At 37.9% G+C, this 18637-nt stretch overlaps 1 protein-coding gene across 2 annotated transcripts in view; it reads left to right on the top strand.

Annotated features, from left to right (window-relative positions):
* The first annotated feature begins 363 nt into the window (after window positions 1-363).
* cpne5a (copine Va) overlaps window positions 364-18637 on the top strand; it is an 83212-nt gene continuing 64938 nt past the window's right edge. For both annotated transcript variants that reach the window (XM_026925985.3, XM_026925184.3), the window contains exons 1-3: window positions 364-937; window positions 17655-17695; window positions 18321-18367. In XM_026925985.3, the coding sequence (XP_026781786.1) occupies window positions 828-937; window positions 17655-17695; window positions 18321-18367 (198 nt within the window). In that variant the 5' untranslated portion in view covers window positions 364-827. The remainder of the gene's footprint in view (window positions 938-17654; window positions 17696-18320; window positions 18368-18637) is intronic.

Here is an 18637-nt window from a genome sequence, read left to right as displayed (position 1 = left end):
AATGGATTTCAAATGATCTAAACATATACAATCCTCGAACTAGAACTTCTTATCTCGTGAGACCTGCAGGCAGGAACTTGCCAGCTGTTTGTGAGCTGCCTTCACACTGCTGTTTATCCGGAGAGCAGATAGGGAGCTATCCAAACCTGTGGTGCTGAAAATAGACAAAGCTGCAAGACAGTCGGGGAACGCCACGGGACACTCATCAAAAACCAACCCCGTATTTCCCTTCACACCTGCTTTAAGTTGATTGTGTTGCGGCGATGTTTAGTTGTTAATTTCAACGGGAATTTGCATGCAGTTTCGGAGGTCGGTCTTGTTTTAAGGTGTCCTGTTTTTTTTTATTTTTATTTTTTTTCTTTAAGTAAGGCGTAGCCTCGCTTCTGGAATAAATTGACAGATTCCTTAAGATTTCTTTGCATTTTTCCGGCACTGTAAGGAAAAGTTCAGCTATAAAACGTCTGGTGATTTATAAGCATTTAGTGTTAATCCTCGTGAGAACAGTGGCTTTAGCAGTAACGATCCCATAGCCGCGCATCCATAATGCGATGTTGCGCTGAGCATGTGGGAGAACGCGAAAGGGGTGGAGTTCGGCTTCTCCACTTTACCAGCGCTCCAGTGTGGCTCACAGAGCTCTCACCGCAAGTGCGCACTTTCGCATTCCTCTGCGCTCTGCAGCAGCCCCACTTCCCATCAGCCCGCCTGGAACTGTAGAGCGCATCGCGGCTCATCTCTGCTCCAGTCTTCTCCGTCTGCTCGCGGTGATACTGCGCTAGAGCCTTCGTTGCAAAGTGAAGCTGCGGGAGGCAGCCAGCTTCCCCGCGCCCATGGAGGGAGACGGGATGGACAAGCTGGAGCGCATGGCCTCCGTGTGCGAGTTCGACCCAATCACCGGCAACATCCCCGCCACCAAAGTGGAAATCAGTGTCTCCTGCAGGTACGTGAAGCCATAACACTCCTGCTGCACTTACCTCAAGAGGAATTCATAACTGATTTAAGGAAATCCTTCACAGCAACATCCCCTGTGCTGAATTCACATCTCATATCTAATTATCTAGAGTTTATATGATCACTGTAGGTGGTAATTCAGTACTATGGACTCCTAATGAGTACATGTATACACTATTATGTATGTTCTTCATGGTTTTATTATCAGTGTTAGATATAAAACAGCTACCCTGAGGTGAGGGGAAGGCAAATCCCCTGTGCTGAATCAACATTTAGTGTCTAATTAACACTAGAGTCCAGTTTGATCCAGCTGGTCTATGAACACTGTAGCTGTTATTTCAGTACTATGCATTTTGTTGTTTGCTGTCTTTGGTAAATGAAGAAGAAGTTAGTTAGTCCAGTATAAGGCATCAGTGAACCATGTGTGCTTTGATGTAGTCTCATGGCTTTAGCCTGATAAAAACCTTATTGTTCTTTTATTCACTTTTTTTTTTTGAGCATATTAACTATTTTGTAACTACAATTCTTATTCAGTAAAGGCAAAAGCATAATCTGTATGAAAAGTGTGTGTAAAGAAAGCTCTCGAACGTTTCTTGTTAATGTGCATTACATATGTGGTCTAGGAAGCAAATAATGAATATAATTAATATTTTTTTTAGCAATACTCCCTTCACATTTGATCCTTAGATGCTGATCCTGTGTGGATGAATGGCTTTGATATTTATGAGCCTGATAACAACACGTTTTCCACAAAGCTCATTGGGCTCATTGAATATAAATACACTCCAGCCCAGAGGGGAAAGAGAATATTTTCTCATGTCCTATATTTGCACTATATATTAGATCTGCATACACTGTGTGATAATTGCAGATCAAACCATTTTCCTCTATGGCACTTGTGTGTACATGCAGCATTGAATTTGCCTAGATAGTTATGTATCTCACTCCATGTTCCAGCCTTAATGATAGGTTGCAGGTTATGATACATCTTCAATTAAAAGTCTTGATAAAGGTCAGTGATGGTAGATCAGAAATTCAATCTCATTCATGCTGCCTTGCTATCAAGATCTCAGTCAGACAAATTGCCCAGAGTAATGGGGTGGGCTGGTGGTGTGTGTTTTCAATCATCTTGGGGAGAAATAGATACAGCTGGCAGATTTAGGCTTTGCCCAAACAAACGCTTACAGTAAATTATGTATTCCAGTCCATGCTGGACTTAATGATAATTGCTGAACCACAAAACAAGAGTGCAACAGTAAGAATGCAAATTATTAGTATGCTCTAATAAACTGACCATCATCTCAGCTTAATGTGCACTGAGCAATTGGGCTACCACTGATAGAGCACTGCTTGGTGTAATTTAATGTAAATTAAAAAATTGTAAACCAGATCTGCCAAACCTAAATAGAAATATAGTTGAACATTACATCAAAAGCAAAAATTGAATGAATATCCCAAATAACAAAAACAACAACAACATCAATAAAAAATCATATCCTATATATATCATATTAAAAGTAGATTTCATACTTAACTAAAAGGACAAAATGCCATTGCACAGTGACACCACCCTCTCTGGAAACCTGCATTTTTGTCAGTGGGGTCCAGGATTCTACGCATTTGTTTCCTGTAATTGATTTAGTGCAGATGAAGAGCCTGGACATGAGGCCATATGGAATAAAACTGCTCTCTATAACCCCTCCAGATATTCTCATAGGGCTGTTTTGTTATGTAGTGATACAAAACATATTCTGGCAGTAATTATGCTGTGGGTTCAAGGAGGTTCAAATACTTAGAGAATGACTAGCTTAAGACATCGACTAGGTTTGGAGTTCATATCTTGCTAAATATATGCACATTCCAAGGTATTTTAAAATTCATTTTAACTATGAGCTGAAGTACATGTAGCTAAAATATTACATGAAGTTCTTTCATGTTAACATTTTTTGACTCACACCTTTGTATACCTCCATTTAGACAGTGATAAGTACATGAATCTGGTCACAGATATGCTGAATCTGGTGGATGGGGCACTCATGTGGAACTAGCTGTACTGTTCTGCTGTGAATGAAGAAGCAGGGAGTAAATAATTCATGTGGTTTTTTTTCTGAATGTAAAATGTGATATAGTGATGAACCCTGGGTTTGTGTGCACTCTATGGACTTGTTGGATTGTTACACTGCCCCATGCTCATAGAGAAAAAAAGGTTTCATCTAGCACCATACAGCATTCCTCAGCTTTTTCCATCTGGAAAAACTCTTAATGCTCTATGAAGATCTGTTTTTAGAAAAATTTCACAGTAGAATGTTTAAAAAAAAAATTAAACGTCAACTATCCAGTGGACCCATAAAAATCCCCTCGGAGTGTATGACTTGCATATCAACTCTTATGCAAATCTGAGAGACTGAGAAAGATAGATTAACCCTCCAAACTGCTTTAAACCCTGTGCCATCATAGCAGCAATCTTGGGAGTCCTCAGGGTCAGACAAATTATACCATTCCTTGGTGCCTTGATTGGAATTTGACACATCAACAATTCAAACCTATCTGCTATGTAGAACCACACCAACTACCAAGTGCCACCTCCACCAAGTCCATGCAGTGTAGAGCTCAGCGAAAGGAAAGCCAGGACAAAAACACTGCAACTTTTAAGCGCTATATTTATATTCTGTCTGCTGCCAGCTGTGTTATTGTTCCCCTTTACTTGAGTTGAAGTACTTCAAATGAAAATGTCATGTATTGACCCAGATCATTCAAATACTCAGTAATATCTCCATCTCTGGCTGATTTTAGGACATAAAAGTACTTAGCAGTGACAAATGTCAACACATCCCTTAAGGTGTCTGGTGGGTGTTACTTCACTGCAATATTTCATCAAATTGTGCGCCATAATTTCCCTATTACGCTGAGTCTGATACCATTATGAGCAATAGGAATATAACTGAATGTGAATACATTTTTCAGATTGAACATATTTATTCAAAACTGATAAAAATATAAATAGGAGGTGCACTTTTTTAAATAAAAAGCTTTCCAGAAAGCTTCACAGGGCATCTGGAGGTGCACTTCAGGACTGGGATCCTGTGAGATGCATAAAAAAAGTGCTTAAATGTGAGCTTTTTACTTTCGTGCCGGTATGTGGTCACACATGTTCGTTAACACAGATGTGCAGCTAACTTCCTGATCAGGGTTGTGGTGGTTTAAATTAAGCTTCTAGTTTTTTTTATATACATACAGTTTGGGAAATAGAACCAAAAATGTGTTTGAAAATATCGCAGGCAGGTACAAGCATAAATAATAACTGCGCAAGCAGAATTATCAAAACAGTCTGGCACACTTCACTAAGTGAGACTAAATAAGAACGAATGATGTAGCTGATGTTGAGGAACTCAACATTTTTTACCTCTGGGTTTATCCCCAGTGTCGTGTAATGTTTCCACAGGCATAGTGGCATAGGGGTTTAGGCCACACCCACTTCAGGTTTAAACCCAAATACAGATACAGATATTTGGAGCACTAAATCCTTATCCTGTAATGTCATTGCATTACAGCCCTAAAGTCGTCTGATTGCTAGCTACCTATTAGCAATGAATCAGTGTGAAAATGATGTTCAAAGGTCATGAGTAATGGGATGAAAATATAATGGGATGAAAGGTCTGATGCTAAAAGCATAAGTGTGTAGTACAGATTGATGGCAGGAGCCATCACGATGGTCCTGGACTACTACAATGTTGCTATTATTATTATTATTATTTTTATTGTTATTATTATTATTATTATTATTATTTTTTAAGGACATTTTGTTATAATAGTGTCTTCTGAGTCAAAGTTCTTATTAGGGATAAAATAATATTGTGTAAAACAGACTACTCTGCTGTACAGTAGACTACAGGCACCACACTGACACTATTTACTTGTTATTCTCACAGTGGAAGTTAGAACAACACAGCTGAGGGATTTCATTACATCTTCTGGCAGATTCTTGTGTCTGCTGGTATGCCTCAGTTCCACTGCAGCCTCTTGGCTGCCTCTGCCTTGACCTTGCAGGTGTGAAGAATCAGGGAGCTTACCTCCTCTTCCTGCTTTATTTTGTTTACTGTTACTGCAGTGCTGTGCTACGCAAATGTCTTCTCTGCCTCACTACCTGAGTCACATTATGAGTCGTTTGTTACTCCTCATTTCTATCTGTGTAATGAATATGAATTTGACGGAACAGCTCAGAAAGTACATTCCCTGTTTGACAGATTGCTGTGGTTCTGTTTGTTTGTGAGCTCGATGCAGTGAAAGTGCTAATTATCCTCTGGTTTAATTACGTACAACAGCACAATGCAAAATGTATAAGGGCGCCTTCAACGAATCATGAAAATGTCGTTAGCTGTTTCCCATATATGACTGACAGCAATTGTCTTTCCTCAGGGGCTAATTTTTTAAACAAATGGTCACTGAACATTGCCATTGTAGCCATTGTACTTGTTTAAAGTAGCCTTGGGGCTTGGGAAAAATGCGAGTTGTTTATGTCCCAGTGCTTTCTAAAGACATGGTTTGTTCTTTGATGCAATGCTGAATTTCACTCTGACTGGTAGACATTGCATGCTCAGTGTCTGTCTTTGATCTTTAACTCTTGTTTTCTTTCACATTCTTTCTACACTTTGCTGTTCATAATAACAGTCTTTCATCTTCATTTTACCATAATAAGAATAAACTAAATATCACTTACAATTTTATGAATATTTAGGCTATGTTTACATTATAAGCCCTCTGATTTTTTTTGTTAATTTCTGATCTTCAGTGATCTGATTGATAATGTCACATGCATCATCCACACACTTCCTGAACAATAAAAATATTTTTCTATACAGTTCATCATTGCAGTGGTAAAATTAATAAACAAGCAGCACATGATTTTATTGCAGCAGATTATTTGATTTCACAATTAAGTGACAGCCTGTAAGGTTTAGGGCAAGAAGAAAGAAAGAAAAAAAAACAATGGATCGGTATTTTGTATGTCTGTAAAAATCATGTAGTCTTAGAGTAAAGAGTCTCAGCAGTAATGTTTAAATAGGCAATGGAAATAGTGATTATAAAAGATATAGGGATTCATGAGAAAGGGACAGACGCAGACTGACAGACTTTCCTATTTCAAATTTCAGTGGTTTTCGGAATGGACAGCATAGTTGCTAATATTCTGCTTCAACTATGATATTTTTCCACTTTTCCACCTTTTTTTTTTTTTATTGATCGTACATATTGGTCACAAGTGTTCTAAAGAGGATATGTATATGTGTTGTGGAATTGTTAATAGGTTTTATCTAGCACCCTATAGTGCACCCTAAAGTGTTTGTTTCACTGGTGTTTTATGTAGAACTCTACAGAGGATACAATCTTTTCCATTTCAGAAAAGGTCCCAAGTGGGACCCCTTTAAAAATCTAGAACAATATTAATGAAACCTTGAGTCTATATCGTCTATAAAAGCACCCAATATATATCTAAGATGAATGTGTGTCTATATGTGTACTATTATGTTACATTATGGCAGTTCTCTCCTCACACAGTACAGGGCATGAAACAGGTCCCAGCATGACAAAGCTGTTTATCTGAAGGAAATTAAATCTAGATGTTGACTGCTGGTTGACTGCTGGCACTTAGTAAGCTTTGAATCGGTCTGTTTCCCTTATGAATGTCACTCATCTAGGTTATGGTGAGTAAACAACCAGATGGTAGGAAGAAGCATCTGTTGGAAGAAACGATGGCCAGGGTGAGGCTGGGGTAGTCGTTAATAGAGCTGACAGATTGTATGTGTGTGTTCATTTGTGAACACACTGAATATAAATGTGAGTTTGTGCACCATGGGTCTGCTTGATATTGAGAGACATACTGAAAATTGAAAACATCAGGGATGGCGGTAAAACTACTCACTCATCTGTGTCTTCAGTTTGCTATTTTATGGTTCTTCCCAGCATATACATTAAAATAACACATGACTTACACTAGGATCATTAGCTCTTTCTCACTCCTATGATAACCTATTAATTGTTTATTTCTTTATTTTACCTGTAAGACATTAAGACCACAAAGCTTACTCTTAACCCCTGTACTGCACACTCATCAGCTAAATCATGACAGTAGCTTAGTTGTTTATACTAAGAATCTTTATTAATATCGCTCTAAGATTAATTCATCACCATATTTTATACACAGTTATAAAACATGATAATAACTAAAGGACAATGGACATTTTTACCGTCTGATTAAAAACGAAGTAAGCTATATTGGTGATTACATTTTAATTGCACTGTGTATACAGTACCTCTGTTGTTGTTGATTAGTTGATGAAATGCTGACATTGCTGTTTCACTGTAGTACATCTAAGACTGAAAACCAAGGTAATACACCGTTTGTTCATATTAGAGTTAATGAAACCTCATAATGGGAATTCCCCTTCTGCCAGAGTGGAAAAGAAATCGCCATCCCATTAAAATATCTTAATAACATTCTGACAAGATGATAGCACTCGGCTCAAAATTGTCCTGGGCTGCCCATCCTCTGTGCCCCCCCGGGGGAAACACTCTTTTTGCCTTTCTCAGCCTCAGCCTTGCTCTACAATTCATATAGCATTGATCAAATTGGCTCAGTGACAAACCCAGTTCTGTTGAATCTCTTTCACTGGCAAGAGTTTATCATTCCAGATAGAAATAGAATCTCGCTCACTTTGACACCTTAACCTTTGACTTTCTGCTGTAGTCGATTCCAAAAGTTCCCTGTCAGCAGGTTAGCCTTTGACCAGCTATCCTTAACTCTTCAACTCTCAAATAATGTCTTATGTGTCTTTAAATCAATGAGAGATCAACAGCATGCTGAGAAGGTTGGAGTCTGTTTTGATCGCTCTGGCTGAAATAGCTTCTCCAGCGTGAGGGTGCCAATTACAGTGCCACTGGGTTGTTGGAGAGTGTGGATGAGAGGGGAATTGAATTGCAGGTCCAGTGGTGTGAAACTGCAGGCTGTTAAGGGAAAAAGAACTGCTTTGCCAAGACAAAAAAAAAAAAATCACCTTTAACATCCAAAATGTGTTATAATATGCTTGGTATCGATAATTTATATAATCAAAAGAAGATCCAAAGATCCAAAAAGAAATTTGTACTGATTGTATTGCTGATAATTTTAAAGTTTCTTACCCTGCGTTGTACCTTTTTGTTTATGATTGTTCTCTAGCTGTGCTTATTTAATTAATGTTAAAGGAAAATCCACTCTGAACAACGTGCATGTTAATCTTTAATTAACATGCAATCTTCAATGGTGTCCAAGATTTATTATGCAATGAAATGAAAAGGAAGATGACTATATTATCTTTCAGACACATAATGTTGATTGCTCATTAAAAAAAAAAAAACTTCACTATTAATTCCTATATCTGTTAATCTACTCATTGCTCCTGAAGGCTCTCATCTTTTATTAATTAATAATTTATGATTGGTATCTCAGTAATCCTTTGGTTTAGGCTTAATGAGACAGCATTATGAATGGAAGCACATTCAAACTGATTCATAGAGCATGATTATTGTCACAACTGTTAATGAATTGCTATTGAAAAATGCTATGAAATGTACACTTATTGTGTTTATGTAGTGACAGGTATGTTTAAGCGAGTTATGTAATGGTCTGTGACACTTCAATCAGTCAAAATCTACAATTAGCATTCTTTGCAATTCAAATCTGAAATTCAATCATGAGTTGAACTCTTCCAGTTATCCCCACTGACTACTTTTATTCAACACTGTTTGCTGTTTCTCATTAAAATGTCAGTTGGTTCCATCTGAATATGGAAGACTGTCTGAGTGTGACCACAAGTGAAGAATGGAAGAATTAAGAAAGTATTTAAAGTATTTAAAATGCTTTAAGGGAGAAGTGACAGGGCTTTGTTTCCATCAGTGTCTGTCACTAGGAGATTAAGACTGACAGGTTGATAAAGTAGTGAATAGCTGATATTCTCCTTTGTCAGCACAGTTACATGAGGGAAAAATGGAAAATTGGTTTCTCTGACATCAATAAAGCAATGCAAATTAGATACATTAAAATATGATTTAGCAGAATGCTGTTATTGACTTTGCAGTACCTCCTGCAAATTTCCCTGGTGTCCATAATTATTATAGTGCTTATTTGCAATATAGTACAGACCATTGTTCAAATTAGACTCTGGCTTTTTGGGGGTGGCAAGATGGCAATAAACCTCTCTTCTCTGTTTTTCAAGTGCATAAAAATACACTATTAAAGTCTAATGCATGTTATCACACAGTTTCAGAGTGGCTTTCTGTGCACAACAAATGGAAGCAATTTGTTTAGAAATTTCTGTTGGTGTTTTTGACTTACTAATATTTTAGAAAAGTTACAGAAGGTCAAGACCAGTGGATTTAATGATTTGGAAAAATATAATTGTACTATATGGCCAAAGGTTTATGGACACCTGACCATCACACCCATAGATTTAGTTCCTCTTTGCTGTTATAGCATTAGTGAGGTCAGGCACTGATGTTAGGTCAGGAGACCTGTGGCACAATCAGCGTTCCAGTTCATCTCAAAGGTGTTGAGTGGAGTTGAGGTCAGACCTCTGTGCAGGCTACTCAAATTCTTCCATGTCTTCATGGACTTTGCTTTGTGCACAGGGGCATTGTCATGCCAGAAAATGTTTGGGCCCCTTAGTTCCATTGAAGTTAAATTGTAATGCTAGAGCATACGAAGAATTTCTAGATAACTGTGCTTATAACTTTCTGGCAACAGTTTGGAGAAGGCCCATATATGGATATGATGTTCAGGTGTCCACATGCTTTTGGCTATATAGTGTAGCACACACAGTACCTATAGGCTTAAATATGGGTACAACTGTTCAGAAATGCTCTGCTTATGGGCCCATAAGTGCCGAAGGTTTCGTGCTTACATTTGACCTGCTGCAGTGGATAACAAAGTTGACTCTGGATATCTTAACTAGCTATGACTTTTTTCATAAACTAAAACCTGTGAGCCCGGCTTCTGGGAGTACATTTCCACATTTGTATTTTCTTATTGAACAGATTATAAGGATTTGACAAATAGACTCTCCAAGACAAAGTGACTACTGTGTCTTAGAGAAACAGAGAGATTTGTGAGAGATAGCCCACTGGAGTTCATTTCAGTTTTATTTCAATTAATAATGACTAATATATTGTCATTATTTTTACATCATTTTAAATAATATTATTTTCTGTGACCCCTGTCGTTTAGTTTTCATTTCGTTCTGCTCTCAGCAGCCAGATGCACCAGCTGAGTGTAAGTTTGATTGTAAATCAGGATGTAAAGTTGGTACTAAACCATACTTCACGAGTAGTTAGTTTAGTGAGATGCAGTGTTGAAATTTCATTGCACCACAGACATTTAAGCTATGTTGTAACTAGTAGTGCATGAAGTGATCATAGATCAAACTTTGTCGCACAGATTGACATATTTCACCATCACCAGCCAATCAGAAACACATCCTACATGAACAGTAAATACTACATCCATGATTGAGACACAGGGTTAGTATCTGTTCTTCTCAGTGTAACCTTTCTTTAAGCAAAGAAGAAGGCTTTTATCGCTCACAGACACCTTACAGTGAAACTCTTTGCTTATCCCAGGAAGTTGATGTCAGAGCACAGGGATAGCAATGATATGACAATCCTGGAGCAGAGAGGTTTAAACACTTTCCTCAAGGAGCCCAACAGTGGCCTATTGGCAGTGCTGGGGCTTGAACACCCACCTGTTGCTCAGTAACACAGAGCCTTGAGCCACTGAGCCAGCACTGCCCATGTAGCTGCTGCAAGATCTGTCTCTTGATTTTGTTGTTTTTAACAAAACCCAAATACACTGTGAAATAAAAATGGCCTATTTGTAGTGATTCCTGTGACCATTTACATTTATATATCCTTTATATAAACAGTATATTTTGGTGAGGTGGTCATGTCCAGTGATCATAGAGCACAAAAATACTTTCTACATAGAGAAAAGAATGCCTTTATAGTCAGTTGTTGCATGTTGTACTGCACATAGTGCACTTTGTGCAGAATAGTTTGATTTAAAGTAGACGTTACAAGTTGGAAGTGAGTGTAAGTTTTAAGATAACTTAAGGCTATGTTAAAAAGTATGCTACACAGTGGCCATGAGACCACAGGCTGTGATAGATCTTACATTCTACTGTTACAATTAACTGCAGGTCCTTATGATTCTGTAATGTGAACACTGGAATGACAGAAATAGCAGAATATCCCTAGTATCACTAATTCACTAGTCCACTGTACATACTAATTTGGCTTGTGAGACAGCTATGTTTTTGGGGACAGAATTGTATGCGGAGTTGTCATTTCCAAAGCTGCTAATTAACAATAATAGAGGTATTTAATTAAGTAAAGAGAACAACAACATCAAAAAAAAAAAGTATAAGACGAAAAACTGAAAGTGAAAAGCAATTTTGGCTGTGGGTGGACAGATCTGTGTTCTTTTCTACAGTAAATGACCATTTACAGACTCAAAGTGGCACATTTTCAAAATGGGGCGTTTTAATGTGGTTTCTCTGACATGGTCACGTGATTGAAATTTGTAAGAAATTCATGAGCCACTAGTATGAAGAATTCTGTGAATGGAAAGTTTGTAATAAAACTTTCATAATAAATATAGTGGCGTGAAATCAAAAGACATCTCTCTTGTTCATTATAATTTCTATGACATTATAATTTCTATGAATTTTGCTCTAATTGAAACGATTCTCTGATTCAGGTTTCTACACCAGAACTGAGAGCATGATGCGATTTTTGCTAAAGTGAACTAAGCCAAGCATAACATAAGAACATAATCAATATAGAATATTGCATTGCCCAAGGTCTTACCAAGGTATGGCACAATAATTAAAATAACAATACAAAATTGCATAAGGGAACTATAACCAGTGAACTAGGGGGCAGGGTGGCTTAGTGGTTCGCATGTGTGTCTTGAATGTCTGGGGTTGGGGGTTCAAGTTCTACCTTTGTCCATTTTATGTGTGGGGGATAAGTGGTATGGAAAATGGATAGCTAATCAATGAGCAGTGATATTCTTTTGCCTGGTAGATGCCCATCAGTTCTATAGACCTTACATTTCAAAACATATCGAGTAGAGTACAGACTTTATATGCAAGTACAGTAGAATGAAATATTCTACTGTACTTCCGTATTCTTCATGGCCTCCAAGGTGCAATATACTGTAGTATTATAGAAATTGACAATGGTGTGGTACAAGATAATAACTAGACAACATGTAATGGACCTATAGTAGACCAAGTACAATAAGTACAACACAATAAATAGACCATAACACAATAGTTGTAATAGTAACAGTGGAATTGTGTGTGATGAGTAAAGTATTATCACCACAACTAGCAGCACAGAAGTATTTTTTTCAAATGCAACATTCCCTGAATATTATGAATGAAGTGCTTAACATTCCTTGAGTTTATCAGTAAAGTGTTTAACATTCCCTGAGTGTTATGGGTAACGTGTTTAACATTCCCTGAGTGTTATGAGTAAAGTGTTTAACATTCCCTGAGTGTTATGAGTAAAGTGTTTAACATTCCCTGAGTGTTATGAGTAAAGTGTTTAACATTCCCTGAGTCTTTTGAGTAAAGTGTCTGTTGTGAGGTTCCTGTATGAAATGCAATCCTGGTATAGGTGGTCAGTGCATAATTACATTCCTGAGAACATACCGTATATGAATTCTGAATATGGTAAAATAATCAATGAGATGCGATGTATGAATAGTGAGTAAAGTGGCTGACAGGGTTTGTGCGCCATTAATTCTGAGGGAGGTGGGTGGTAGACAGTTTGTTGTTGAGGGTCCTGACAGCTTGTGGAAAGTAGCTGTTCTGGAATCAGGTGGACTTGGAATTTCTTTTCTACTTTTTAAAAAATGAAAGTGGCTGAGAGCTACTCATGTCATACAATACTTACATCTTTCACATAATGTATCATAACTCTCAAATTACCAAAAATCCAAACTGAAATGCACCTGAAAGAGTTTTTGTATACATGTCATCCTTTAAAATCAGAGAAGAGAACAGAATCAGAGAATACAGTTCTTTATAGAAAACAGTACTTTGTATATTATAGTTTTTTACACATAACTATACAGTTGTTTACATGTATACATTAATGAAAGTCAAGTCCAAACTAAATTAAACTGGAATATAAACAGCAGTAGCATTTTGAATGTTGGCCTACATTCTGAACTAAAATGTATGCCATATGAATGAGAGTGCATGGTAAATGAGAAGAGCGCATGATGGGCCACAAGTATGACCTGAAGTGCATTCACGCTTTCTTACAGTTAATGACACATTGATTGCATTGATTCCACAAGAGAGGTATATGCTGGTATGTATGCCCTTAGGTTCACTCTTACGCAATTTTGTAAATGTTCATCTGTCTTGTTCTGAATTTAGATTTGGTAACATTCATATCAGAACACACTGCTTCACAAAGGTATGTAGATCCAAATAAAGCAGATGCTTTGAGGGCAGCTTGGTGAATGTTCTTGTAGTTTCCTGGGTCTACCAGACTCCAAACATGTTGTGAATGTTGCTGAGATTTCAGCTGTATATGATTTTGGAGCATTGACATTGAACAGTTCAGCCATCTGATTTGAAATGTGCTCAGTGTCTAGCTCCATGAAAGGGTTGGCAATGAATTCCACACATGGCTCAAGTTTTTCAAAATCACTGAACCTTTCCTCAAATTCCTGCCCAAATTCCTCCTGGACAGGAAGTCACAATACTTGAGTACATCCAAAACTTCAGTTGCATCTGCATGGCTTTCTAACATATTTACCACTGAGCAGAAGTGTTGCAATCTTTTGTTTTTCAGTTGATGAAGGTAAAATGACAGTTTTTTCAGCTAAGAAATTTAGGAAAGTCTGGGTCGGTCTAGCAACATGCAATAAATCCAGAGTGGCACCCTATCATGGCTGGAGCTCCATCTGTTGTCATAGATACCAGCTTTTCAAGGGGCACTTTTTTCCCATGCAGTAGTTCTTCAAAACATTGTAGATGTCAACTCCTCTGGTCATGGTTTTCAGAGGAAGTAATGTCAAAAACACCTCTTTGGTGGAAAAATCATTAAAAACCATCTGAACAAAAACAGCCAACTGGGCTGTCTCACTCAAGTCCACTGCTTCATCACATTGATGTCCCATTGCATCTGAACAAACCAAGGAAACTCTCCTTGTCACTAAGTTGAGCTAGACATCAGCGATAGCAGACATAATTTCTGTCTTGCTTTTGTGGTCCCTGAACAAAGTTTCTGCCATCGCAGTCATTGCTTCCTTCACCACGGTGCCTAACAGTGAACAGCTTCTTGTGTTTTGTCAAGATGCGAATCACTTTAAATGATACCTTTGTTACAGCATTTCCTCTGTTTATCGGTCTGGTGTATAAAGATTGCTGTTTTTGTAATGTTGCTTTCAGCTGCTTCACCTTTTCAGTTTGTAGCCCACTACCCACCGGAAAGTCCTGTGCACAAGTTACCGTGAACTTGAGTGAAACGGCACACAACATTGCATCTTTTTTTTACGGACAGCAACACTAGCGCTGCAAATTAGGCACACACATCTTTCGTTAACATTTGTGAAGAAAAGCTCGCTCTCCCATTCCTCATGGAAATAGTATGTTTTCTTCATTTTCTTTGGTTAAACGCTGTCTTTACCCCTGAAGCAAACAAAATTTTCTAGCTAATACTGCCTCATAGGCGTATAAGCATGATGACGTGCTTGATTGAAACTTTGATGTGGTATAATCTGATGGCTGATATGGCAAATAAATACTACATATTCATTGGAAGGGGTGGGATACCTGCGTATATTATTGTAGCCCACTCTGATTGGTTGATTCCAGAACGTCTTGGCAAGCTACCTACAATTAGGCCATGAGCTACTGGTAGCTCGCGAGCGAAGTGTTGGAGATCCCTGCACTATACTGATGGTTATACTGAGTTTGCGATAGATGCCCTACTTTGGAGGCAGAGAGACACCTGTGATGTTCTGTGCTGTCTTCATTATCTGCTGCAGGGATCTGCAGTTTGATACTCTGCAGTTCCCATACCAGACAGTGCTGCAGCTGGTCAGGACACTCTCAATGATGCCTCTGTAGAATATGGTGAGGATGGGGAGGGGGTGTCTAGCTCTCCTCAGTCAGTGCAGGAAGTGGAGACACTGCTGGGCTTTTCCGGCTAGGGACATAGCGTTGTGAGACTAGGTGAAGTCATCAGATATGTGCACTCCTAGAAACTTGCAGTCTGTCACCATTTCCACAGGGGAGCCATGGATTAGCAGTTGGGAACTCCCAGGTACACTCCCTCATGAATTTACACACAGTGAGGTGAATCAAAACAAATATATTAGACATGGATACATGTGCTTACAGATAACATGAATGATGAGGATGCCTGCTGAACTCCAATGCAGAAAGTTGGTCTGTGCTGTCATTTGGATTGCAGTTTGGGTGCTGTGCAGTTGGTGTTGCTATTCATATTCCTGGTCCTCTGTCGCACGTATCTTTAGAGTTAATGAAGCACAGCAGCAATGTGCTTGTGTAACTGAGAGAATAAGTGTGGAGAAGATGCAATACTGTCTGCAATCCCCCCAAAAAAGATTCTCCTACCTACACACACACACACGCACACATAAAACACACACATAAAACACATACACACTCAATACACAAGGGCAGCACGCACATTACAGAATAGAATATTGGTTTTGTAAAGGTATATGTTAATTTACGAAATCTAAAAATATGTGAATGGTTTATGATCATGGTATATGATCATCATTGTCATTATTATGTCATACTGAGGGACACTGTATGTCCTACACACTGTATGCTCCTGTATGCTTTATATGGTGAGAGGAAAAAAGGTATTCAGACTCCTTTTTTTTCTTTACTTCCAGTGCATATATCCACTTACAATTTACACACATAATGTCTTTTGACTTTGTACTTGCAAATATAGTTCTACATATCGCAAAAAAAGATCTTGTGTAAATTGCACCTGGTCATAATAAAAGACAATTGCCATTGGTTGGGAAGATTTCATGCAATAAGTAGCAATTATTATGAAGGTCACGGCGCTTCCTAACATTCACAGGGACAACATTATTAACCAACAGTTGAATGGAAAAACTACAGAGCCATAGCAAAGACCTCAAACATCCCTGTCAGTAGAATTGGCTTGATAATTTGCAGGTGGAAAGTACACCGAATCACAAGTTGTCTTCTCAGGACAGGTGTGCCACCCCACATTTCACAAGGTGCTCTCGATAAGGAAGGTAAGAGAGAAGCCAGCAGCCAGTCAAAAAGAGCTGAAAGACAACCAGAAAGCACCAAGAACAACACTTGCACAGAAAACAATACACAATGAACTGCAACACAGTCATCTTCAATTTCAATTCAATTTTTATTTTATTTGTATAGCGCTTTTAACAGTGGACATTGTCACAAAGCAGCTTTATAGAAATAAATGCATTCAAGATATAAATTTTTAGTGTATGTATTTATCCCTAATGAGCAAGCCAGAGTTGATGGTGGCAAGGTAAAACTCCCTGAGACGATATGAGGAAGAAACCTTGAGAGGAACCCATCCTCATCTGGGTGATAACGGATAGTGCAATTATAAACAAATTCCTCCTATTACTGTGTACTACATGGGAAAATAGTGCAATTGTGTATCCAGGAAATTCATTACAGTTTTCACATGAAGTGTGTTTGTTGGACTTATCCACTGTTCATCTTCATTCATCTTCATTCCTACACACCATACTAAACTCCTCTACTAAAAAAGAAGCACAGAGATGCGTGTCTAAAAGCATTTAGACAAATCTTTTGGAACAATAAACCCTAGCTAGACGAAACAAAATTAGAACTTAATTGGCATTAATTCAGATCATCATGTTTGGAGAAAGAAGGGTAGCGTGAATGATCCCAAGAACACCATACCCACAGTAAAGTACAGAGGTGAGAGCCTCATGATATGGGGCTGCTTCTCTGCAAACGGTACTCAGGCATTACATGTCATTGAAGGAAACATTAATAGAGTGATGCACCAGGACATACTAGAGGAGAATTTAATCTCATCTACAAGGAGACTGAATCTGGGGAGAAGATGGATGTTTCAATAAGACAACGACCCCAATCATGAAGCGAAAATAACTCAAGAAGGCCTTGCATGGTCTAGCCAATCTACTGACTTGAATCCCATTGAAAATTTTGAAATTATGAGTCCATCAGAGAGACCCTCGTAACCTTGGAGAATTGAAGACTATTTGTCAAGAGAAATGGATTTGAACGACAATGCTGCAAAAAGCGAACTACTTCTTACTTCTTTGGAAACTGTAATTACCAAAAGTGGCTTTGCAACAAAGTACTAATGTTGGTAATTTGTGTTTTTTGTTCCTGATAAATTTAATTTTAAACATATCTTTGCTTATGAATACATACCTTTTTAGTAATATGTATAAATACAAAGTAAAAGCCATTAGGAGTGTAAATTTGAAGTGGATATACAGTATGCACAAGTAATATATTAAATATCAAATACAAAAGTGTCTGGAAACTTATTTCCCCTCACTGTGCATATAAAAATTTTAGAATGACATGAGCCATATTTCTTCTTTTTTGCAGAAACCTGCTAGATCGAGACACTTTCTCCAAATCTGATCCATGTAAGTACAATGGACTCATTTGTCTTTTCAAATAATGGAGATAGGTTTCACTTTTTTGGTTTTTGGTCTGGGCATAGAATTAACACTGACTATCTTTCTGGCTTGGTCTCTTTCATGTGCTCTTCTAACTTTCTTGCACTTTTCATTGCACTCTGAAAGTGTCTATTCGGCTGTTTCAGAGAGTTCCCTCAACACATCGCATTTGCATAGTAATGTGACAGATTTTCTTCAATATCAACAGAATGCCATAATGTATTCAGTGCCTAAACCTGGACTCTTGAATATTAATGTGAGCTTAGGGAGATGTTCTGCTCTCTGTGGCACAGGCGTCTTGTACTATATCAGTGATAACTGGTTTGTGGTCTCCTCAGGACACAGAAAGATGGACACTTTCTTAAACTTGATTCACTTTTGATTCATCATTGCAGATGATCTATAATTTTAATATCTAATATTTGTTTACAGTATATACTTGTGAAAGATATATTGAATTAAGTGTGATTGTTCAGTTTTGATGTTGTTAGAGCTTTGCCCATCCTTTACTTTTCCCATTAAAATGATACAAACAAAAACTTTTTTGAATGTATAAATTTTATTTATTTATTTTTTTCTCACACTCCAACAGTATGTATCCTGTATACTCAGGGAGTGGAGTCGAAACAGTGGCGAGAGGTGAGTGAATGACAAATTCAGAATCAGCTCGTCCCAAGCCTTCTTCATTGCTGTTATGCCTTGCAGAAGGACCATGTTCTATGCCTAATGGAATAACATTGGAAATCCATTAAAAAATTATACTCCATTACAGAACATTCATTGCTTGTGATTTGTTGTTTTGGCAGTTTAGGGGTATCCGTACTATGCAATCTAGCAGACTTCAGGATTACATATTATTTGAAAATTCCACAATTTCACTCCATGAGAACTGTTTATCATGCGACTTTG

The sequence above is a fragment of the Pangasianodon hypophthalmus genome, chromosome 8 (assembly GCF_027358585.1).
Source record: "Pangasianodon hypophthalmus isolate fPanHyp1 chromosome 8, fPanHyp1.pri, whole genome shotgun sequence".
In the NCBI taxonomy this organism is placed as follows: domain Eukaryota; kingdom Metazoa; phylum Chordata; class Actinopteri; order Siluriformes; family Pangasiidae; genus Pangasianodon; species Pangasianodon hypophthalmus.
Note: the sequence above shows the minus strand (reverse complement) of the source record. Positions and strands in the feature narration are given on the sequence as shown.